At 40.2% G+C, this 24,586-nt stretch overlaps 1 protein-coding gene and 1 long non-coding RNA gene across 2 annotated transcripts in view; one reads left to right on the forward strand and one right to left on the reverse strand.

The window, feature by feature from the left end:
* The first annotated feature begins 2,403 nt into the window (after positions 1–2,403).
* On the forward strand, positions 2,404–6,265 carry LOC121647085. The gene is made up of 3 exons (XR_006011778.1): positions 2,404–2,471; positions 6,020–6,025; positions 6,240–6,265. It is a non-coding gene; the product is annotated as an uncharacterized LOC121647085 (long non-coding RNA).
* Positions 6,266–13,160: 6,895 nt separating this feature from the next.
* The window catches only part of fbln1 (fibulin 1), a 28,622-nt gene continuing 17,196 nt past the window's right edge, over positions 13,161–24,586 (reverse strand). The window contains exons 15-17 of the mRNA XM_041997037.1: positions 23,698–23,843; positions 22,400–22,540; positions 13,161–13,514 (exon numbers count right to left, since the gene is read on the reverse strand). Coding sequence (XP_041852971.1) covers positions 13,375–13,514; positions 22,400–22,540; positions 23,698–23,843 — 427 coding nt within the window. The 3' untranslated portion in view covers positions 13,161–13,374. The remainder of the gene's footprint in view (positions 13,515–22,399; positions 22,541–23,697; positions 23,844–24,586) is intronic.

Below are 24,586 nucleotides of genomic sequence, written 5' to 3' on the forward strand. Positions count from 1 at the left end.
GAGTACTAGATTCAAAGTCCTTTACTGATTATTATCACAAATTAACTTTGCTGGTATGCCAATTCACAGCACAGGGACAAAAGTAGTTAAATGAAGCAATGACCAAGCAAAAGATAAGTAAAGATAAGTCACAATAGTGTGCATTAATAGTGTTTCTATGAAAAAAGAAGTCACTGATCAAAGATAAAATAAAGAAAAATTTTGATACAGATTTATATTCAAGTAAATTTGAAATAAAAAAATCTAATGTATGCAAAGGTTATAGTTGGCAACAGCTACAAACACTACACAGAAGATGATAAATTAATCCAGTGTACTATTTCATGTTGTTTCTGCAACATGTAAAGCCATTTGGCTTACCCTCAGCTTCTTAGTGGGTATAAAACCAAGTTTTTAACCAAGTTTAAACCAAGATGGCGGCATGGGCACACAGGCCCTTGGTTATTTACATGTTTTAAAGGGGTTTTTTAGTATTTTCACCCACATTTTTAAGACTGGAAGCTTCAACCCAGTACGGAATAGCTGACCTGCTGGAATTGGGGAAAAACTACAGTTTTTCTGCATCGTCAAAGCCAGATTTTATTTCACCCAAACTGCAGCAGATCACAGAGGCCCAGGAGATGGAGGAGACAACGTAAACAGAAGCAGGGCAAGCGGAGTGGGCTGTGTGCTAAGCTACAAGCTAACCCACACAGACTGGTTCTGCCCAGTCTCCTCCTGACCAACGCCAGGTCTTTCACCAACAAACTGGACAAAATTTGTCTAAGGATCGTCTCATGTAAGACTGACTTCTGTGTGGCAATCTTTACCGAGACTTTGCTGGACTAATATATCCCCAGCTAGTGGGGCACTTTCTGTTCCATGCTGACCGGACTGCAGCTTCGGGTAAGACCAAAGGTGGAGGTTCGGCGCTGTACATTCACAACTCATGGTGTACAGCTACAAGCATTATTGGAACTTTCTGCTCCACCGAACTTCAAAATCTGGCAGTGAAGTGCAGACTGTTTAAACTGGTTAGAGAACTCAGCTAAGTTGTGATCATAGCGGCCTACATACCATTGCGAGATAATGCTTAGTTAGTGCTGGAGGAGCTATACTGCCTGATCACCAAGCAGATGAATGCTAATCCAGAGGCAGCTGTGTTCGTGACTGGGGACTTCAATCACATGGAATTAAAATCTGTCCTCCCCAAATTCCACAAATTCATGAACTTTCCAACAAGAGACTTTAATATATTGGACCAGGTGTACTGTAACATTCCAGGAGCATACAAGACTGCAGCAGCTCCTCACCTCGGGATGTCAGATCATATTTCTGTGGAGTTGATCCCTGCCTACAGACCTCTGATCTGCAGGACCAAACCCACCACCAGAACCATTCAAGTTTGGACTGAGGCTTCCTCAGCTTTACAGGACCACTTCGATCACAGTGAAAGAACATTCCCAGAATTCCAATATTTAGGAGAGTTTCTGGATGTGGTCAATGCCCACTTATTATATATAGTAATATAAATGACCTCGTACATATACGACTATATATTAAACATAGTGAAAGTTATGGAATCTAGTAACCCGCCAACCTGTGATACAAAACTAAATTAGTTGAGTAATTTTACTGCCATCATAAACGTGTGTTCATGTTCAGTATTTTTTAGTATTTACTGTATAAACTCTGGTGCCTAAAGGGTCAACAGACATGCTCGTGAATGCAACAGTGTATGTATTGGGAAAACACAGAATTTTGTTTTTGGATTAACGGAAGTGTTTGTACAATTAACAGTACAATGTCCCGGAGTGCAGTGTGACTTTCTGTACTGCTCTTTTGAAACAATACTAGTGGGTATGTATTTGTAAGTAAGTCTTGTTATCTTGTCAATGATCATGTAATCATATAATCTGCTATAGCTGACTATTCCAAATACCAGGAATTTAATCAACTTCCAATGTTGATGGTTTGCAGTGCCCTTACTGACGAGGGTGGCAAGCTAGCAGGTGAGTCAGAGGATTAGTCTTCTGCTGCTTTGTAATAAGTGAATAGTTAGCCTTATCTTTATCTGTAATGTTACTGTACTTTTATGGTGTAAAATCAGACATAATGCAATAGACAACTTCTCAGATTATTTGGTGTTGTGATTGTCCTTTTATGACAGTTTTGCTTGTTAATTTCCTCCAATTTTGCTGCAATGCAAGATAATATTAGCTCATTTTACTAAATGCATTACACCGAGCTTATATCAGAGTGCCCTCAGCAGAAAAATATTTCTTACATGTTTACAGATTTTAATTTCTTTTTCATTTTCTTTAAACTTTGACTAATTTACAGCTCTGATTCAGAATAAAGTGTGGGTGATTGCTGCTTTGCAGTGATCACTGTCTGCAGGAACCTCTACTTCCTCATCAAGCCCATCTGTTCCACCTGCCCTGATTACTCACTCTCCCAACCTGCTCCCCGCCCTACTTAAACACACTCCAGTCTCTGTTTCCCTGCCAGATGGTCAACATAGCTTACCCTGTTGATATCCAGCATTTGTCTCTTGTTTCTAGATACCTGTTACCGACCTTGCTACGTCTTTGACCCATGTTTGGACTGACCACTTAGCCCTGCCTGTCTCTGATAAGTAGTCTGATTTCTGCCTTCTTGTGAAGGACCCTGCCTGCCTGATTACTACTCTTCTGGATTGTTAGATCTTCCCTATTCACGTCTGGAGCTCTTTTTTCAGGATCTTGTACCCAACAGCATTTTCTGCCCTGGATTCCCCAGTTTCAATAAATTCATTCCTTGTTTAATACTCCATCCTTGTGTGGAAATACAGATGATGGAAAAATGTCAGTATTAGTCTCACTGGATCTCAGTGCTGCATTTAAAAAAGTCAACCACAATATATTGCTTGAAGGACTGAAGAACTGGGTGGGCCTCTCTGGCACTGCGCTACACTGGTTTAAATCTTATTTAGAGAATAGAAAGTACTTTGTGTCAATAGGTAATTTTACATCTGAGCAGACAAGAATTACATGTGGAGTTCCCCAAGGTTCCATGGGACCTCTTCTGTTTAACATCTACATGCTCCCACTGGCACAGGTTATAAAGAAAAACAAAATTAGTTAGCATAACTATGCAGATGGCACACATATATATATTACAATGTCACAGGCTCTTGGTAAATGCATTGAGGAGAATAATGACTGGATGTGTCCAAACTTTCTTCAGTTAAACAAAAACAAAACGGAGGTGATTGTATTTGGAGCCAAAGAGAAACGATTAAAGGTCATCACAGAGCTTCAGTTTATACAACTAAAAACCACCAACCAGGCCAGAAATCTGGGTGTATTTATGGACTCAGACCTTAACTTTGAGAAACACATTGAGGGAATCACAAAATCAGCCTACTATCACCTTAAGAATATGCCAAGGGTAAAAGATCTGATGTCTCAGAGTATGAACCTGCCAGAACCTTCAGCTCATCTGGTTCCAGTTTCTTATTAATTCCCAGAGTCAGAACCAGACATGGAGAAGCTGAATTCAGCTTCTATGCTCCACATGTCTGGAACAAACTCCCAAAAAGCTTCAGCTGAAACACTCAGTTTATTTAAATCAAGGTTAAAGATCCACCTGTTCTCTGCTGCATTTCAATAGTTTTTATTTAGAAGTCAAAATCTGCGTCTGGTTCTTTTAAGCTGGAATCATGTTTTAATATTGTCTTTCCCCACACTGGAACTTTATTTCTTGCATTTTATCTATTGTATTTTATCATCTTTCTTCTGTTTTTATTTCATTAATTGCATTTCTTTTAATCTTTTTTTTATGCACTTGTATTGCTTTCTGCACCCTGCTGAAATGTTTTATGTAAAGCACTTTGAATTGTCTTGTACATGAAATGTGCTATACAAATAAATTTGCCTTGCCTTGTGTGGCTGAATTTCCAGGTCCCCTGTGACAACTCATTACAGTACCATCTGGCCAACATGGACCCGTCGCCCACACAAGAGTGGCGCTCATATGTGGAGACTTCCATCACCAAACTGGAGTCCAGTTTGCAAAAAATAATTTCCATGGTGGCTAATCTCTCTACCTCCGCAGGTCCTCCCAGCGCAGTGGCAACTCAGTCCCGTTGTATCTACTGCTGGTCCTGTTCTGCCCTCCCATGAGCCTCAGTTGGTTCTACCTGAGGTGTTTGCAGGTGAGAGTTCTGTGTCGGCCATTTATAACCCAGTGTGAGATTTAGTTTGAGCTACAGCCCACATCATTTCCTTCCAAGGCAAAGCTGTGGGGGACTGCTGAGTGGCAAAGAGACTCACTGATCTGCTATTCTTACAAAGATTTTGCCAAAGCCTTGATTAGTGTTTGATCCCGTTCTACCACAGAGAGAGAGGCGCTGCGTGGGCTGTTAACCCTGCGACAGGGAAGGAGGCAGGTCACAGACTACATTATAGATTTCCACACCCTGTTTGCAGAGAGTTATTGGAACGATGCTGCACTGTGTGATGCTTTTTATCAGGGTCTCAAGGAGGAAATAAAGGATGAGCTGGCCACCCGGGATGCACCCAAGAGTCTGGTCCAGTTGGAAGTTCTTGCTACTCGCATTGATCTCAGGCTTCAGGAATGGAGAGCGGAGAGGAGTCGTGTCCACCCAGTTCGCCGATCCGAGCCCCAGGGTATGCCCTCCTACATCCAACCTGATCTGTCTCCTGTTTCCCCTTCCTCCAGGAAAGCGGGGGAACCCATGCAGCTCGGACAGACCAGGCTGCCTTCCCAAGAGAAGGAATGCCGATTTAAAGAGGGACTGTGCTTCTACTGTGAAGGCGGCGGTCATCAGGCCTTTCGGTGTTCGTTAAAAGGCCAGACTCAGTGGGAGAAGTGAGGCGCTTGCTGAGTCAGAGAAAATCTTCAGAGACCCCTGATATGTTTTCTGTGTCCTCTCAGCTCATAATAAATGGTCAGGTGAAGCAAGTGTCTGCGTCCACTGACTCTGGTGCAGACACAGAGTTTCTAAATATTGGTCTTGCTCAAGCCCTCAAGATTCCGAGCCGACCCACATCTAAAACAGTTAAAGTTCTGGCCCTTGATGGCCATGTGTTACACCAGATCACTCACAAAACGGTTCCGGTGGAATTGATTGCAGGGGGCAGTTCAATGGACTTTGTTACTGGCCTTCCCTTGTCTGATAATCACTCTGTCATACTCACCATTGTAGATCGTTTCTCTAAGATGACACATCTGGTTCCTCTTCCCAAGCTGCCCACGTCGAAGGAACTCGGCGTAATCCTGTCCAAAGAAATCTTCCGTCTCCATGGCCTACCTGTCAACATTGTCTCAGATCGGGGTCCCCAGTTCATCTTCAGATTCTGGAAGGAATTCTGCACCCTTCTGGGAACACAGGTGGACAGACTGAGGGACTCAACCAAGAGGTGGAGACGAAGCTCCACATACTCTGCGAGCAGGATCCATCAGTGTGGTCACAGAACTTGCCATGGGTGGAGTATGCCATTAATTCCCTTCCCCCCGTGCTACCGGGCTATCCCTATTCTATGTTGTTTACGGATACCAACCTCCAGTGTTTCAGATTCAGGAAAGGATTGCTGGGGTTCCCTCGGCCCATGCTGTTGCCCATAGTTGCCAACAAGTATGGAGACGGGCCTGCCGGGCTCTGCTTTCAACTTCTGCCGTGTATTCCAGGGCCGCTAATAGGCGCCAGATCCCTGCTCCCAATTACCATGTTGGACAAGAGGTGTGGTTGTCCACAAAGGATCTCCCTCTTCGTTTGGAGAACTGTAAGCTTGCTCCCCACTTCAACGGTCCCTTTCCTATTACCAGAATTATTAATCCTGTAGCTGTGCGTCTTTGTCTGCCCAGGACTCTCCAGATCCATCCCACGTTCCATGTCTCCTGGATCAAGCCCGTGAATTCTTCTCCTCTGGCCCCCGGCTCCAGGCCCCCTCCACCCACATGGTTCGTTGCTGATGGTCTGGTCTACACTGTGCGGTGCATGCTCCGCTCCTGGCGCCGGGGCCAGGGTGTGCAGTACCTCGTTGATGGGGAGGGTTACGGTCCGGAGGAGCGCTCTTGGATTCCCTCCCAGTTCGTGGTAGATCTCACCTTGGTCCGGGATTTCCATCGCTCTCATCCTGCTATGCGTGGTGGTCCGTCAGGTGCCAGACATTGAGGGGGGTGTCCTGTAATGATTGCTGCTCTGCAAAGATCACTGTCTGCAGGAACCTCCACTTCCTCATCAAGCTTATCAGTTCCACCTGCCCTGATTACTCACTCTTTTTTCAGGATCCTGTACCCCACAGCATTTTAGGAACTTGTTGCCACTCTCTGCTGGACTGTTTCCGGATTCTGCCCTGGATTCCCCAGCTTCAATAAATTCATTCCTTGTTTAATACTCCATCACTGTGTGTGGCTGAATTTCCAGGTCCCCTGTGACAACTCATTACAGAAGGTTTATATTTTGTAATATTCAAATTTGTTCATTGTATGTGTGACCTATGTGATCACAGCAATTAGAAGGCCAGAAGTGTTCATAGATTTTCAATGTAAACTTTTTTTTGCTTCATTTGCTAATTTATCTAAATAAAAAAGAAGTCTGCAAAGCTTGAATGACTTAAAAGTATGTGATTGAGCTTTAAATTACTGGGAGCTGATTTTATTATGATTAAATCTGTTGTGCCGAATTTTACTTCCAACTGCATGCATGGCACCTTAAATTTCAAAACATACAGTATATAAATGTTTCTCTTGGCAAAAAGCCAAGTCTAACAAGTCTCTCTGTTTTTTTATTTTTGTTATTTATTTTTTTATATATTTGGTCACTACTCTTAGACCCACAGGCATCTCAAATGATGCATTGGGCCCACGGAGAGAGGATAGATGGGTGTATATGCTTAGCCACAGGGAAAACAACACTTTGGCAGACACAGCAAACTGTCAGCTCATTTTCACTTACAATAAAAACTCAAAAATTTTAGGTCAGAGGGTCACTTATTTCAGTGAAGCTTTTGCAAACTCCCTTTGAGATCATTGGTAGATTACACTGTTCGTAACATAGAGAAACAGTATCATAGAGAGCCAATCCTCACAACTGTTACAGTGTTATTGTTCCATAATTATAAAGTACAAGCCCATCATGGATGCTTACTTTTTGAAAAGTCTAAGGCTTCTTGTTTTAGGAAAATTAGCTTGTTTGAAGAACTTTGAAGAATGATGTAACAACTAAATGCCACATCAACATCACCCACTTCATGAGAGATGTCTTTAAGGTCAGGACTATTTTAGGTGGCCATCACACCATGGTTATATGTGGCAGGATTTTTTTTTTTTTTTTTCCATTCTACTTCCTTCCCCATCATATTCACCCATTTAAATACCATACACATCACAGTGTGTTCTGAGCTCCTTGTAACAACAGAGAGACTGCAGTCTGAATTTTCATGAGTTCAGCTACGGTCTATATTCCCTGATGTGATTGATCCACTGTGTACTCTGGCAACAGCTAGTTCAGTAGCGGTTGTAAATGGTTGCATTTAAAATCAGTAAGTTATGGAGGGGCACACTTGTGTACTTTGTGTTTTTTTGGGGGTCAAGGTGGAGCCTGCTTACAATTGGTGGATTGTCTATCTTACTCAACTTCAAATAATGTAACTGATTTAAAGGGAGGCCATAATAGGAGACCCATATCATATCACAAAGAGTCTATACAAATGTGTAATGAAATAAGCTGTTGTAGAGTCAATCATTTATGATGCTATTCTGGGTGAAAGGCCCAGCTGACTTTTCTGTTACAGTCACATCAGGATCCTATTTTTTAATATTTTTTTGTGCGAACATAAACTTTGTTAGGCCGAAGTCTGAATCAGGTCCCTGCAGAATGCATTTAAAACTGATGGGCATAAATTTCAGTGAGTTAACTTTTTATTGCAAAGTTTGTTTGACTGTACAGTAGGTTGCATTAATGAGGGATTTTTTTTTCTTTCTGAGAGGTAAAAAAACATTTGCTTCTCAGTTGCTTGTTATTGCTATGTAATATATAGTGGTGACAGTTGTTGAGGGATCATTGTTAAAATGCTCTGGCTGTGCAGTGTTGTGCTGTATGTTTCTGCCATCTATTGGACTCCTCAGAAACATCACTTGACAATTTCATGTGACACATTTTAAAGTACTTATCTTTAGAGACAGCTAATGGCATATATTTTTAGTTTATTTAGGTTCATAACATTTACATATAACTTTGAGGTAATGTAACAATATCTTGGTATAAAGTCTAAATTTATCACCTCATATTTCAAGTGTATAAATTAACCAAATTGCTTTGTGACCATGAAATGCTCACCAGTCTGAAAGAAGAAAACAAAACCATAGTACCCTGACGGTGCCCATCTAACAGAAACATATTTTCTGTTTATGGCAATGTGGAACAGTGGCTTACAAAATAGAAAGGAAAAAAAATACCCCCAAATGTATTAACAGAACTTACTTATATCCTATAACATGTGTTGCGGTGGGAACCAGAGTACGACGCCAGGAAAAAAAGGGAGTGGGAGAGTGCAGGAGTCGGCCGAGCACGTGCCTCCTGAGGTCCTCTGGTCTCCGTCTGGGCTCAGCCTCACCAGCCCCTGGGCTAGACTCCTTCCAGCCCCGTACCCTTTCTACTCTGGGCCAGACACCAGCATGACCACTTGTATTGAGAGGCCTGACCACCATTGTGCCACAGTAGAGTACACAAACAAACAGTGCAGACACACACCGGTCTTCTCCCTTGCCATTACGTCGACTCATCAAGACCGCTCAGTTTAGTACACTGCAAGCAGCTCCTTCTTGGCTCTGGATGAAGAATCTGGCAGAAGATATTTGCTCATTTGTCCCCACACATGTATGTGGTTTGCAAATGCTGCTAGGGGACTGCTGCCCCAGTCTCTCACTGTGGAACTTCAGGGCCAGCCAGGCCTTTTCTGAGTAATGTCCTCCCACACAGTCTGACTATACTGCTTTTTGGTGTTCATGTTCAGCTGTTACATCCCTTATTGTGTTTTCTGTTCCTTTCTTATACAATATAGATAAGCCACATACATAATTTAGATGGTTTTTTGTTGTTTGTTTTTTTATGTTTTAAATCACACATTGAAAGTGTTTCTTCAATTATAACTAAAACTTAATAAAAATACAAAAGAAATAGAAAAATGCATAACAAGCATGTATCAATTATTTGGTGACATTTTGGTTTTAGGATTGTTGAGTTAACACACACAAGTTTACATGCAAGTGCATGTGTGCTCACACACACAGCATTTCTTCCCTCTTTAATGTCAACCACAAGGCTGACCCGCTGGCCTCTATTTCCTCTGAAGAGGATATTCCTTCTTCAGTAGAGCCTTAAAATCCATCAGAGCAGACGAATTGAGATCTTGATGTATGCACCCCCTCCTCTATTGTCTTTGAAGTTTTGAGAAGTCTCGACTATGCCTGTTCACAGTGATGATTGCAGTCTCAAAGTGAGGCTATTACTAACATGTTCCCAGCTCCCTCTCTGTCTCATGCCCCTACTCATGTTTGATGGAAACAGAAGTTCTAGTTCACTGATAAATGTAATAAAGATTTCACCCAGTGTCTTTCATTTCTGCTACTAGCTTGCTTCCTTCTCTATTCTTCTCCATCCAGGCATCGTTTACAAAAAATCTTAACCCTCGCCTCTCCCAACTTAGAAAAAGACAGTTAGTGTCTTCACTTACGACAGCGTTTCCATGCATACACAAAACAGCTGAGCCTATGCTTCCAGCTTATCTGAGGGCATTCAGAGGGCAAGTTGTTATACCCCTCGACAGATATCACGGTAAAAAAAACAAACAAAATTTTCTTAATGTCCCCTTGGAAACTGAAATTCCAAAAACTGCCATGAACAAAAGTAAACTAACTGTGATAGCTCTGTTCATATGTCTACGTTTGTTCACTAATATTGACATGTCTTAAATATCAAAGTCAAGTTTGCTTTGACAGCTGCAGTCAGGGTATTGTAAGAGTCATTTTGTTTTCATTTTATACAATGCATTAAAAGCCTACAAAATTTCTGATGGGAAGAAACAGAAGAAATTTCCCCTTTTTCAGTGGAAGCCTGATAACTAGCATATTGTTTACAGATTAACTCACTATTCCAGACAGTTGTTGCTCTTTAGGGAGAAGTGAATCAAGATTAAGGCTCTTTATGGATTAAAGTCAGCACTAACAAGTATAGCAAAACATTAAATTTGGTATTTGTGCATTCAACTTGCAACAAACGGATGAATTGAAAGAACAATAAATTATTAGCTAAGCCTATCATTAGCTAGGGTACATCCTCGTGGTAGAGTTTTTAAGAAAATCCTTTTCTGAGAATAACTTTGTAGAGAAAAAGAGCAGTGGAGCCAGCAACACATTTATCAGTGAAATAGTTTCTAATTGTTTCCATTAAACATCTCATAAACTGTGATATTATTTAAGAAGCTAACCCCTCCTCTGGATCAAAACCCTCATGAAACAGTCATATCCCCTCACTTAGTGACTTATTTTCACCATCACATTATTATTTTATTATTTTATTTTTGACCACCAGCACACTATGGAGTCATAAAGAAAGTGAATATATTAATCCATTACGGTGCATTACAAAATTGTTGACATGAATCAGTAATACATGAGAAAAAGATAATTAACTCATGGCCATGCATTAATTATGAATGTGAGGTGATAACAAAACTGTTGCCATGAGAGAATGGGCAAGCTCCTTTATAAATATAGCACACATATAAACATGGATAATTTTGATTTAACGTCATATCATTTTATTCTTGGGATGAATTATTAAATCCTGGGATGTCTTATGATTAAGCACAATGTAATAATTAGTAACACGTGGTCTCAATTTCATAATTTTATACCAACATGTTAGTAATCTGTGGCCATGAATGAAATTAGTGGTTTCCAACCTATTTTGAGAAACCCCTTCATGCCACAAAGTCATGGATCCCTCCACCTCACCCACCTGCTCCATGTTTGAACTGTGCTTGGCTTTGTGCTTTCAGTAGTTTCAGCGTGTTTCTGGCCTGTTACTAACTAGCTCAGCTAGGCAAGGAGGAAGTAATATAAAACGAAGATGCCCAGATGTAAAATGGAGAAACAGGGAATTTATGGCAGGTGGGAACATAACAGAAAACAGGAGGGATGGGCAAGTGGTGCTGCTCAAATCAAAGAAAAAAATAAAACAGAAAGGACTAAATAAACAACAGCCAGGCTAACTAATAACATTCAAACCAACACAAACGAAATCCAAACTGACGGCACTACAAACAAAACACAACTGGGAACAGCACCAGTAACTGAAAACTGAAAGTAGACTAAACTAAATGGCCTAATCTCCAAACAAGTAACAATTTTCACAAGTAAACAAAAACTAAAGTTGAAAACCATATAGGCTCCCACACAAGGCCTTAGAGGTCTCACACAGTCTAATAACTTAACAAATGACAACCAAACTAGCAAATCTCTGCAAGAGGGCAAGCTGTCAGACAGAACACAGCTGGCACTGACTGAAGGGATGCTTTTATATTTGGAAAGAAGCCTCAGCAACAGTAATTGGTCCAGAGGGCAGCAAACCAGGGAGCAGGTGAGGAAGGTGTGGCTGAGTGCAGCCAATCCCTGCCAGGCGATGAGACAATGGTGATTTGCATAGTAGATGGAGTAATTGCTTGCACAGTTGACAGCCATAATGTGGCCTCACTCATAATAAAAGGTCACACGCTGGATTTGGTTTTCTCTTGTGGACTAAACATTGATCAACTATGCTTTGAAGATTTTCAAATCAGTGACCACTGCTGTATATGATTTAACTTTTAAGGTGGTGCTTGTTCTCTGCAATGTTGTAACACAAAAGTCCATTTTTAATTATGCAGCATTTAGTGATTTCTCCCCAGCTCCTTTGCTGATTGTGATGATGAAAACATTTGTGGCAATTTCGAAAAGCCATTGTTTGTTTTGGATATATTACCTGTCAAAAAGACGTCAGAGTCATATAAAAAGCTCACTGCCCGGGCTTCTCTTGGTGTCAGCCGTAGACATTATGCAAAAGCTGTGGTTTCTGTAATGTTTTGGCTAGCATATCTTAAATAAACCAACATAATTACTTTTCTCACCACAAATAATTTAAGTCGCTGAGTAAGTGACAGTTTGGCTGTATGTCAACATGTTTGAAATGTGAAAGTAAGCATTTGTTTTTACAACCCTTTATACGACTACAAAACCGGTAAAACTACCAGCCTACACCCACATTTATTAATAAAAGATTATATGTCTCAAATAAATATCATTTAGAAGTTGTATAAACACTAATTCATCTTTATGGGGTATTTGATTTACTTAACAGATATTTTGTTTTGAAAATGATCCTTTTAAACATGTTAATGAAACATGAAATAAAATGCACCTTCACACAAAAAAATAATGTTATTAGAGAGCAGAACTTCCATAGCTAAGTTGGTAAAAATGTGATAAAGACATTAAAAAGATTTGTCTGCATTTTCTGCCTTTTTTGTTGTTGTTTCAGAACCAGAAAACATCAAAAAAGATAATCACAGAAATTAAATCAAATTGTTTTGTGGAAATTGTTGAGGAAAACCTATGAAGAAAATTATAATCTTTCTGTTAATATCAGGTTGCTGTGCCACACATGCACTACATTTTGTCATTACAGCTGTTGTCTACACTCAGCCTCAGATATACATTCAGTCAAAATAACTCTAACCCAAATTCTTACTTTTATGTAAAAAAAAAAAAAACAAAGAACAAAAAACAAAAAAAAAAGTAAAACTGAAAGTCAAGCCAAATCTCCAAATAAAAAGTTTAGAATGTTAATTCCTCAAATTGTATTAATATTAAATACAGAAAACAAGTGCTTAAACTAAAATAGTGTTTATTCCATGGAAACAGAAATGTTCAAATACACAAAATGCACACATTAGGAAAAGAACAGCAAATGTCTCTGAAACAAAATCTTATAATGTCAAGAAAATAATTTTGTTTTAGCTATCATATTTTTTAATGACTTCTCTGCATATATGCACTTCCACTGGAAAAGGTCTGAATTTCTGAGACAATCTGACCTATTTCTATAATGTTGTAATATAATAATGTTTTTTTTATATTTGTGCACTTCAACCTGAACAGGTCATCTAAACAAAGTGTAAAGCTCTCATCAGATGCAGATAGAAGCCTTTAATCTTGGTAACAGTCAAGTGATAACATTGTCTAAACATATCTTTAAAACCTTGAAAATTATAAGCATACAACAAAACAATGTGTACAGCATTGACAATAGATGTCTTAATATGTGGGGTTAAATCTGGCATCCGCCTCTTAGAACCAAAACTCAGACACAAAGACATGAATGTTGATGATGTTCTGGCCAGACTCGCCCTGAGTTGTCAGGTTACGCATGGACAGTTTCAGCACTGTTGCCGTTGGACCAATCAAAGGTTTTACTTGGCGAACAACACCTGAGGGAGACAAAGATAAATTATGATTCTATGGCATTGTCTCAGTCTGTTATGTGTCAGCTACATTCAAAGTGAAAAAGGACGGCAACACGAACAATGAGATGACTCAAAATTCTACTATCTTTAACCCTTTGGTACCAGATGTCCTGTGGGCGGGACATGACAAATGAATATGGATTTTACTCAGTCTCCCTTCCAAGTACCTACACATGTTATATGCCATTAGAAAGTTAAGATTCTTTAGAGTTGATTGATGTACACCAGGGGTATTCAACTGAAATATAAAGGATATATATATATAAATATATATATATATATATATATATATATTCATTATGATCTCCTTGGCTCCAAAAGTTTTTCTCTAACTGGACTCCTTTATATTTCAGTTGAATACCCCTGGTAGACATCAACCAATGGGGACTCGATTTAAAAAGTCTATTTAGTTAGAGGCTTAATTCATTTCGATTAATTTTTATCGCATAACAATATTTGCCCCAAATTTGCAGTAAGCCAGGACAGGATCAGCCAGCAGCAGCTTTGAGTCTGGTCATGGAGCAGAGGTGAACATCTGCTCTGGAGCTGGAAGCTGGGGCTGATGCTGCGAAAGAAAGAGGCTGTTGAATGTTTATGGGAGGAGCCTGAGTCAGTACCACTACTCACTGAGAAGAGTAACCGTTGAATGTTTTCACGTCAGTCTCCAAAAGTCTCCAATATCACCAGAAAAGTCTCTACATTTGTTGCTAGTCGCCATTGTGGAGTTTTAAAAAATTTAAATATGGCTGAAAAGCACTAAATATATGGGATATATAGATTCATTCATTCTCTGAACCCCTTAGTCCATTACGGGACAGGTCACCAGTCCATCGCAGGGCAAACACAGACAGGGACAAACAACCATTCACACATGCATTCACTCATAAAGGAGAATTTAGAGTGACCAATTAACCTAACATGCATGTCTTTGGACGGTGGGAGGAAGCCGGAGAACCCAGAAAGAACCCATGCATACATGGAGAGAACATGAAAACTCCACACAGAAGGGGCCACCCTGTTTGAAAACATATTTATAAAATGGACTTCTTATGTAATATAACAGCATGCATGGGTGTGTGAAGTAAATGGATCTTGCAGTAACTTGGAGCATTTTGTAGATCTCTCTTGTGAAAACCTCTTAACTTTGACTTTCTTTTCAGGATGCGTTCATATTTGTTTGCAGATTATGGATTATTAAATCTATTAAAATCTGGAAGCAGACTCTTTCTGGACCACTTGCACATGCAGTCGAACTGGCAGGAACAACTTAGTGTTAGCTAAACTGTTCTGGTTCATGACAAATTAAGTTGACCAGAAAAAGTCTATCACTTTCAAGATTAATTAGAGCATACTGACACTCATTTTATCAGGGTTAGAAAAACTTGGGTCAATAAACTGATTCCCCTCTTGTGCTCTTTTAATGAGATGAGGAAAGTCATAATCAAGTTAAATAGACTAGTTAATTACATAGCCCCATGTAAGTTGGAAAGTCCCATTGATTTTTTACTTCAGTTGTAACAAACACTCCTTTTCTAGTTGTACCACCATATCAGCAGGCGCAATTAGATGAGCACTCAAATAAAGTGTGCTGTTAAAAAGTTTAAAGAACCGTTCATGTCAAACCTCATGAATCAGAAACACATTAAAGTCACAGTAAAACAGATGGAAGAATAAATATATGAGACAGAGCATTACTGAATTCCTGTGGAATTCACATGATGCTCTTTTTAAGAGAATTCACAGGGGGGAGGGGGGGCACCAGTGTTTATACAGGCTGTCAGCAGACCTTTCTGTTCAGAGGTACGGTGACATTTCAGCTCTTGCCTGTTTGAACAGCTATCACCAGAGTTTAGTCAGTCTGCATAACTCTCCCCTGATGTACGATTGCATCTTTGACAAGACTTCCTTTTCCCTGTTTACTTGTGTTTTGTTCTGAAGTGAATCAGTTGTGATTAGGCTATAAGTAGGATGACTCAAGAGTTCAACTCAGCTTGCATAAAACTGATGAAGGATCCCTCCCTTGATCAATCTGAATTATGAGGCTCCTGTCTGTGGTACTTGTGACAAAGAAGTAAAACACATTTGGTTGTCATTCAACAGGGGAAATGATGATTCATTATGAGCCATCCGCTAACTCCTTTGGGACACTGGCATTGTATGATGGCAGATCCCCCACCCACTCATTCTGCTTTTTTTCTGCTCTCTTTCCTTTCCGAGGGGGCCTGGTGTTTGTGGCACCATCACTGTGGCCCACAAGGGTAAATGAGTCCCATGTGTTTGATGGAGGGGAGCAGTCGTAGTCACGCGATACAGCCATGGAGGCATTCCTCCAGCAATCCATCCTTAACTCTGGGAAGTACAAGCTTAAGGAACTGCTGTCTATCTTCTCTCTGTCACTTTAATTAGTTTTTTCACCCTTTTTCTATGTATGATCTGTGCACAAACAGGGGATTTTGACAGATTCTGGAGATAAGCCCTTGGATAAGTGAGGCATGAGGCCCACTTCTACCAGGGTTGCCCCCTTGTTTTGGTGTTTGGGACTCTGTTGCATGGTGACACCAGACGGAAGGTTGTGAGCCTGCGATTTTATTGTTTCCAACCTTCAACGCAATCAGAAAGATCATTTTTGCTTTAACATAACATTGGTTGCGAAATAGAGAGGATAACTGACGTGGAAAAAGAGAGCGAATATTGAGTCAGAAAAGTTTCAGACAGGAGCCAGCTGAGATTTTACGCAGCTCTGAGTTGACCATTGCAAACTTAGAGACTTCCAAAGGTTTATTATATGTCCTTTGATTCAGTTCAAATGCTTCTTTTTAATTGCTGCAAACAACAAGTGTGGCTTGCATCTAACGAGGACAAAACACTTTTTAATTAGGGTCGACTGAGTTTTCTCCTAAAACCCCTGCATACTGTTTCTATAATAAAAAGCTAAACAATTTTACCACAGAACTAAACACCAAAAACAGAGACAAACATTACATCTACTGTCAAATATAACAAGAGATTCCAAAGGGGAAAATAAGTGGAATGTGTCTGAGGCTCATTAGTATTTTGTAAATTTGTTTTGTGGTCTAATTAGAGTAATAAGCATTCTCAAAGAACATAAAATCTGTTTTAGTGGCCTATAACTGCTCCAAATTTCCTTTTGAGCTCATGGTGGAATATTAAAAACTTTTTAACAATTAAACACAGTTCAGTTTTCCTTACTTCAGATTTCTGAATTTTATATACTGCAAGTGGTGATAACACAGTTTAACTTTTTAAAGGAATCACATTCTCCGTAACTTTTTGTGGAACTGTAAAAAACACAAAAAATGAATGCCTCATTTGTTTAATTTACCTCTATGCACAGCTTCAAGAAGAACAAAAATGTGGTTATAGCACCACATGGGTTTGTGTGCCCAATTCTGCACAGAGCAAAAGTAATTTTATGTGACCCCTCAAAAGTCTCTGTGAAATCCTGACATGATGACTCTGTGTTTCCGTAACCTTCCCATCAAAAGAAAAGTGGTGTCCTCAATGAGGGGAAAGCATCAGCTAACAGCTGTGCCTCAGCATACTAACAGTGAACCTGAGGTGAAACCACAACCGCATACTCATCTTTAACATTTCATTTGAGCCATAAGCTAAAGGCCAACAGCCGTAGAACAGGTTGCCTCTGATTGGCTAGTATACCACCTGAGATTCATATAAATAAACATTTAGAGGTTTTCAAAACCCCAAGGCTGATTATTTGCCCTGTGACTTGGTTGCATAGTCATTGCAGGCCTGGCGAGGCTGAGCAGAACTTCCAGTTGTAGCCCGAGAAGGTTTGTGGTCTCTTTCCAGTTCGCTGAGGTATCTACATGGCACAAAGGGGACCCTACTGGCTCAAAAAGCCACCATCAAACAGACAGCTGTACAATCCGTCCATTCTCCATGACATTTTACTGCATCATGAAGAAACCCCTTAAGTAGAAAATAACCCTGAATAAATGCAGGCGAGTGATAGACACTCCCACAAAACAAAGTGAAGCAAATGCCAGTAGGCATTTGTCATCCGTCATGGCCACAAGGTCTGCAATATTGAAGGCTAACATGTAAACAGTACAATTTCAGGGTTTTCTGGTTTCTACAACTCAGCAATGACAAAATCTAAAATGGGTGTGTTTAACACCAGAGACAAATGAAAAGTATGCACTGGCATGCTCACTGTGGTGAAACCACTGGAGACAGTCCAGGTGCTGTACAAACTTCCAGTATACAAAGGAGGTAGTGGATGGTCTTCCTCAGCATCATTATAGTGATATGCTCTGCACCTTTTACTGGTGTACTGTACACAAAAACATTGTTTATTGGGTCTCTGTTATAAAAGTTAGGGGACACATTAAAGAAATTCCTAACTAGTACCCTTGTTACGCCAGTAGTAAAGAATCATGACAATTATCACTTTTGATAACCAGTCATTGTGGCTGACATATAATCCTTTCCAACTGTCTGGCATAACATGACCAACTGTATACAAACAAAGGACAGGCCCCTCAGGGACTGAATATTGTGTTTGCAACCTTCTCCCTGGTACACGGATGGCCAGTCAGGTCAGGTTGGGCAAACACAACTCTGACCACTTCAGAGAGGGGGTGGGATCCATGCACAGCCCGGATTGGTAAGACTGGCAACTGTGGCTTGATATTTTAAGGTCAATTAACAGTGAGTCATCGTCACTGATCTCTCAAATGGCCCGTGGTTCATTGTTGGACGCTGTCACTCGCTGGGTAGTGACATCATTAAGAAGTTGCCTCAGGGACATGGGTCTGTTCTTTTCTCAGACTTTCTGTTTTAGCAGTTGTGGGCCACAGCAGCTAAGATGACATAACATGCACCATTATCTTTACCACAACCTTTGCACTACATTACCAATAACCTTTCAAAGCCAGAACTAAGAGGCATAAAATAGACTAGAATGCAGACTAAATTGGATGGATATGAGATAAAAAAAAAACTGGTTTATTTGCATTCTAAATCAGGACTTTTTTATTATAGTCCACTGGAGTAAGGCATGAGACTTGTGGGTAAGCATTTGTGTAACTTTGCTATCAGTTTTGGCATGTTGCATCACATATGTGGACAAAAAGCAGCATTCATTTAGTGAATTTCACAGGTAATTAAAGAAAACTAGATTTCATTTTAAAAAAACGCAGTTTGAAAGCGTGCAATAATGATGAGCATAAATTAAACAGATAACTGAACCAAGGGGGACAAGTGTATCACGATGAATTATGTAGACAGTTTTATTGCAAGTAATATGTACTTTGTGTTCACACATGGCATGTCTTAGCATCACTATCTCTTCATCAGTACATTAAATTGTGGTGGACCACCCGAGGGAAGCCTTGCGTGTTTCTATGTAGGGGTGTTGGGTGGAGGGGACCCTGTTTTGATTAGTGGAAGAAATCACACAAAGATTTCTCATGGGCTTGGCGCTCTCTGGTGGGCTCGTTGCAGCCTTGTCACGATTCATCCCGGAGACAGCCGTTCAAACTAGAGAAGCAAGCTGTTGCTTATCTTCATGGTTCTCCTCAGAGCCTCATCAAGGCAGCCACAAAAGTCCAAACCACGAGTTTCACCGAGCCCAGGAGAAGTCATGTCTCACACAGAAGGCTCACATTCCACCAGCCACTGTTGATGGCTACCTGCACAGAGACTAACTGTCCACTTCCGTTTCTTTTATTCAGCTATCTGGCTGCCAGCTGTACACCACTGCCAGTGTTGAAGATATTTATTTTCTGGGCAGTATATTAACCACAGAGGCATATTTCCACCTGCTTTTGAAAAATGACTGGAATTTAGCTGTGGCATCTTAAATTTGCAATTTCTCTGAAGGATGGTTATGAATCATAAAGAGAAGACACTGTGGCATTTGTTGTTTTCCAGTGACATAAAAACTAGTTTTTCATGATAAAATCTGTTTTTCCCCACACAAAAAAGAGACAGCAATAATTAACGATGCAGTAAAGTCAAATAATACTTAAGAAAGGGGAGTTATTTGGACGTATCCAACGGATGACTAAATGTGTGCTGACTGTTAAATTCCACAGTAGTCTACTGATTATATTATACATTGAATTTACAGAAAGGTTTACTAGTCAGGGAGCTGCTGAGTTTTAAGTAAAATCACAAATCACATAAAAAGAGTTTCTAAATGTCCCACAGTTAAATAAATATTTTGCAAAAGAAGGAACATTTCTTTTAATCCACCTCATAAAAAAGTCCGTCAGTAAACACTAAATAATAGCTTAAGCAAGATCAGCATGTGATTTATTTCACTGGGAGATTATCAAACAAGGAAAGCATAAGCATTTTATCAGACTTTCAGTGAGGAGGAGGGCTTGTCTCTTTATCTATTGACTGCCAGAATCAGTCATCCCTTTACTGGCCCTGTTCAACCTGTCCCTAATTAAAAATGGATGGCTGCTTTTAGCATGAGTAATGCACTGAGTCACTGTTTGCATTTCTACATTTTCATGCCACTAATGTCACTGCAGAGATGATAAATATGTCTCTATATCTGATGTGTCCACCTGAAAGGATATTGTGTGATTCCTGCTGTACCATTCCGGGTGTCAGGGGGTTCTGTAAGCATGTGAATAATTTAGATCTTCTTTTTCAAGCGCTGAGGGTTTGCACAGATGCATGAAGCTGTCAGGGTTCTGATCCAAATGTGACAGTGCTGGTGAAACCCAGTGATGGATGACCACAGACTAAGGAAAGAGTGGTGTGGCATTTACACTTGGACGTGCTTTTAGCCATTCCTGTGTTTGTGTGTGTCCGTGTGCATATACATGCATCTACTGCATGCTCGTGTGGGCAGCTGGGAAAGAGCAGGCAGAACGGAAAAGAGCATCAGCCAATTAAACCTTTAAGGAATCAATTTGTAAAGTTTGCAATGCATTCTGCGGACTTGCTATTGCCTGTTTTGTCACTTTCAATAACACAAAAAGTGGCCAAAAACAATGACTTAAAGTAGTTTGAGTTCGCACACTTGTTCATTACTGGAGCCTCAATGTCTGCTGCTCTTCACAACCCACCAAGCTGAAATACCGCTGTTGGAGACACTGGAGATACTGGAAACTCGTGTGACACGTCAGCAAGCTTCATACAATGGTTATGCAACAGCAGCATCGGTGGGCCAAACACCAGCAGCACAACCCACTAAAGCAAGAGGGCCTTCATCACACCATGGACTCTACACTTCACAGTGATTAGTCAGTAACCAAAGGCTTTGGTCCACAGGACCTCAGTTTGGATATGTGATGAGCAACTGGTGCTAATATACAAGAGCTGCCTCCACAAAGCATTCAATAGAGAGAAGTGGCTCCTCACAAACAGCTTTTTTGATGTGGTCGTCAGTTTAAGTACTCTAATGCTTGGTGAGACACTGAGGCCTAGCATGGGGAAATGGAACAATACATTCAACCACATGAAGCGCAGCGCCCAGGATTACTTCTGCACATAATTTCTCTCCCTTTCTCTCATTGACTTACAGTCTTGCACTTTGTCTTTCTCTGCTGTTTAATTCTCTCTCCTTCCTTTGCACACACACGCACAAATGAGAGCTGCTATTAAGCAATTTAATGTAAATCTTCTTAGTACACAAGCACACAGAACCATACAGGAGATGAATTATCACTAAATGAGTAGAATTACACCATTGTGCATACCAAGAAAAACATGCCATTATGAAGGCACTTTATAATTATAACTGCTTTAAAAGTGATTTATTTGAATTATTACTGCCGATAAGCGTTTTTCTCCCACATCTTCGCATGCATTTGGGTGTGTTTGATAAGCACACATCTGTTACTGCAACTGTACAGAAGAGGAACACTTGTGAGCTCCCACAATCCAGCCTCAACCAGTGACAGCCACACACTCTTTTCTCTTCCCTCCCTCTTATTCTGTAAAGACAGATGTGCATACTGACAAGCCATCCACTCATCCATCATTTAAAGAAGAAGAAACTGTCCTTCCACTTCTACTCTGCCTGCATTTCAGCCCACAACCAAAACAAAAACACTTTGACAGACCCAACAATGTGTCATCCTCAGGCTGAGTGCACCCTCATCCTCCAGGGGCCAAGCCTTCGTCAAGCTCTCCAACACGCTGAAAAACAGAAATGGCATCCACCCAAAGATACGCTGTTGTTACACACCTCTGGAGATGGTATCTGCTGCCCCTACTTGAAGCAATGCACAGCTCTTTTGCATGGTGGTAGTCACTGAATAGGTAGTTATGAGGAACTGCCTGTCAACCACAGTTATTCATGCATATAAGCATATGCAAACACAAGCTTATATTAAAATGCTTCGATCCTGCACATTCAGGCCGTCTTAACTTAGTGTGGAAAGTAACGATGTTCAGGATAAGCGTAGCCGTGGATAAGTGAATTAAATGGTACTTTGTTTAACCACAGCACTGTGAAAATCGATGCCAAATATTTGCTGAGACAGAAACAGGCCTTCGTCTGTCTCACAGAGCCACTGAGAGGACAGCTCTCCCAAGACAGACACACAAGAGCCCCCTTGAAGATGATGACAGCTACATGAAGCCGCCATGCTGCCAAGACTGTAACAGGCTGTGTCAGATACATTTATGTCAAGGAGCCCAGAAATTCCTTATAGGTTATTTCTGCGCATTTAGTCTCCGTTCAAACTATGCATGTGAGTTTAATTTGGAATTAAATGAATATTAATATCTAAAATTATAAATGAGAGAAGGTTCCTCCCTTTTCAAAAAGACAGATTAGGAATTCAAGTCACATAGTCACATGTTGCATAACAAAACTACTATTGTCAAAAAGTACTTACCCACATACACTCCATTTTCTACTCGCTTGATGATGTCGAAGGCATTCTCAATGTTACCCTCCAGGATGTCAAACTTGATGTTGACACTGCCTAATGGATAGGACCCGTAAACCGGTGCAGTTGTCCTCAAGAAAACAATCTCTGTTGGAAGAAAACAATTGAACACAAAAAAAATCTTTCAGATCAAAATACTCTTAATGACACAGGGATTGCTCAACCAAGTTTGTGCGAGACAGTAAAATGGTAGACGGAAGAGCTTGTGTTTATTGTAAACTGAGAGGGTCGTAGAAAGGCTGAGGCTTTTCAGCATTGCTGTTCAGTTAAGGCCTCGAATCCTTTACACCCCAACTTAGAGCTTATGAGAAATGACAAGAGCTTAAATCCCTGTGACGTTGAGCATGAGTGTGTCTGAAGCATGTGCTGCATGCTGGCCAATAGATGTTTGTCAGCTGTCACTGCCTGCAAATGATTACTGTGGTTACTTATTTTCAACCGTGGCACTTGCACTCTGGTGCAGGCTGGCCAAGAAGTTTTTTTTTTTTTTTTTTTTTTTTTTGCAGGGGATCAGAGGTAGTCATGGATTCCAATAACTACAGGGCACAGCAGTAAAGGGGATCCCTAGCATTAAGGGAGATTAATTTAAGCAAAAGGGAGGGAAATGTGCAGACAATTCTTACTGTTTCCAAAGATTTTAAGAGTTTTTGTGGCTTTGTGTAGTACACAAACAGGACATTTTAGTGGTGCCAAAGTATGCAGTAATATTTGACGTAAAGTGTAAAGCATCTTGGTTTCAGTATATTAAAGCTATGATTTATTTTATATGACTGATAGGTTTTAGATCATTTAAAAACCTCTATCATCCTGTTACCTTTCCCTTAGAGAATAAGAAATCAACCTTGCATTTGATTTATATGAAATTTTAAAATTCTGAAAAGAAAAAAAAATCAAAAGTTAAACAGAGTGCTGCATTTAATAGTAGAGTGGTGTTGAAATTTCTTGACTTTTTTGCACCAACCATGCACCATCATTACTCTATCCCCACACTGACTTTGAAACGTTTTATACATTTGTTGGTTGTTTAAATCATTTATGCCTGGCAGGGGTTTGAATATAACCATTTTTCAGTAATTTAACAAACTCAGAAAGCTGATTTATTCCTGTTTACTTGGACTTTAACAACAAACAATAATAGAAAAACTGTTCTTTAGACATAGTCTTCATGAAACTCTTATTTGTTCCTGTCTTATTTTCTGCACTTTAAAAATGATTATTCCAACAAAAATTAGACTTTTACCTACCCTCTGGCTTTGTGAAATCTCTGAAGGTGGGCAGGGAAATAAAGGTGTGGGACACAGAGTGTGTTGGGTCCAGAACACAGGCGATGTCATTGGGCTGACAGGATTTAATGCAACGAACGGTGTCAGAGCGTTCAAGTCTTGCCATTCTACAAAAGAAAGTAAAACACATACTCCGACAAAAATTAAAAAACAAAAAAAACAAAAAAAAACAAAAAAAAATGCACACATGGCTTCCAATAACAGGGCATCATTGGGTTGAGCCCACTGCATAATCAAGAACTCACTTGGACCCGTCCAATGGCTGCTAAATAAACACTGTCTGAACAAGTCAACGGGGGGTCTGGAAATAGCACTCAACATCAAAAATAATCTAATTCTATGTGGTTTGGAAGAATAATAAACGAACTCAGACTTCATAGCTTGCAGAGGCTTACTCTGCCATTGATGCCCTTCTGATGTCCTATTTCAAGCTGTGTGGGAAATGTATTACGACACTCATGAAGAATGATACACAACCTGCTCAGGAAAATATTTGGATTTGTTGAGCATCCCCAGCTTCACATCAGATAATCTCTTGAAGAGGATTTATGTGGCAAGCAAGTATTCTGAAAGACTCCTAAATTGTGAGTAACATGACTAGACAACTCCCAGCTTCTCCTCCGGCAGCTCTTATCCTATTATTTAGGGCTTTGTTTATTCCACAGACTAATCAGTGACAGGTTGGAGAGAATGTAAGGCCTCTGCAGGCTCCCATAAGCTAACGCCACCTGGGGCATCACTTTTCAAGTCCTGTCTACTGCAAAGACTTTGAGAGAGGTTTTTTGTTTTAAGCATTAACGACTTCAAAAATCCACAGTTTGTATTTTAAACAACAGAGAACTTTTGAAAA

Source organism: Melanotaenia boesemani, chromosome 10 (genome assembly GCF_017639745.1).
Source record: "Melanotaenia boesemani isolate fMelBoe1 chromosome 10, fMelBoe1.pri, whole genome shotgun sequence".
NCBI lineage: Eukaryota > Metazoa > Chordata > Actinopteri > Atheriniformes > Melanotaeniidae > Melanotaenia > Melanotaenia boesemani.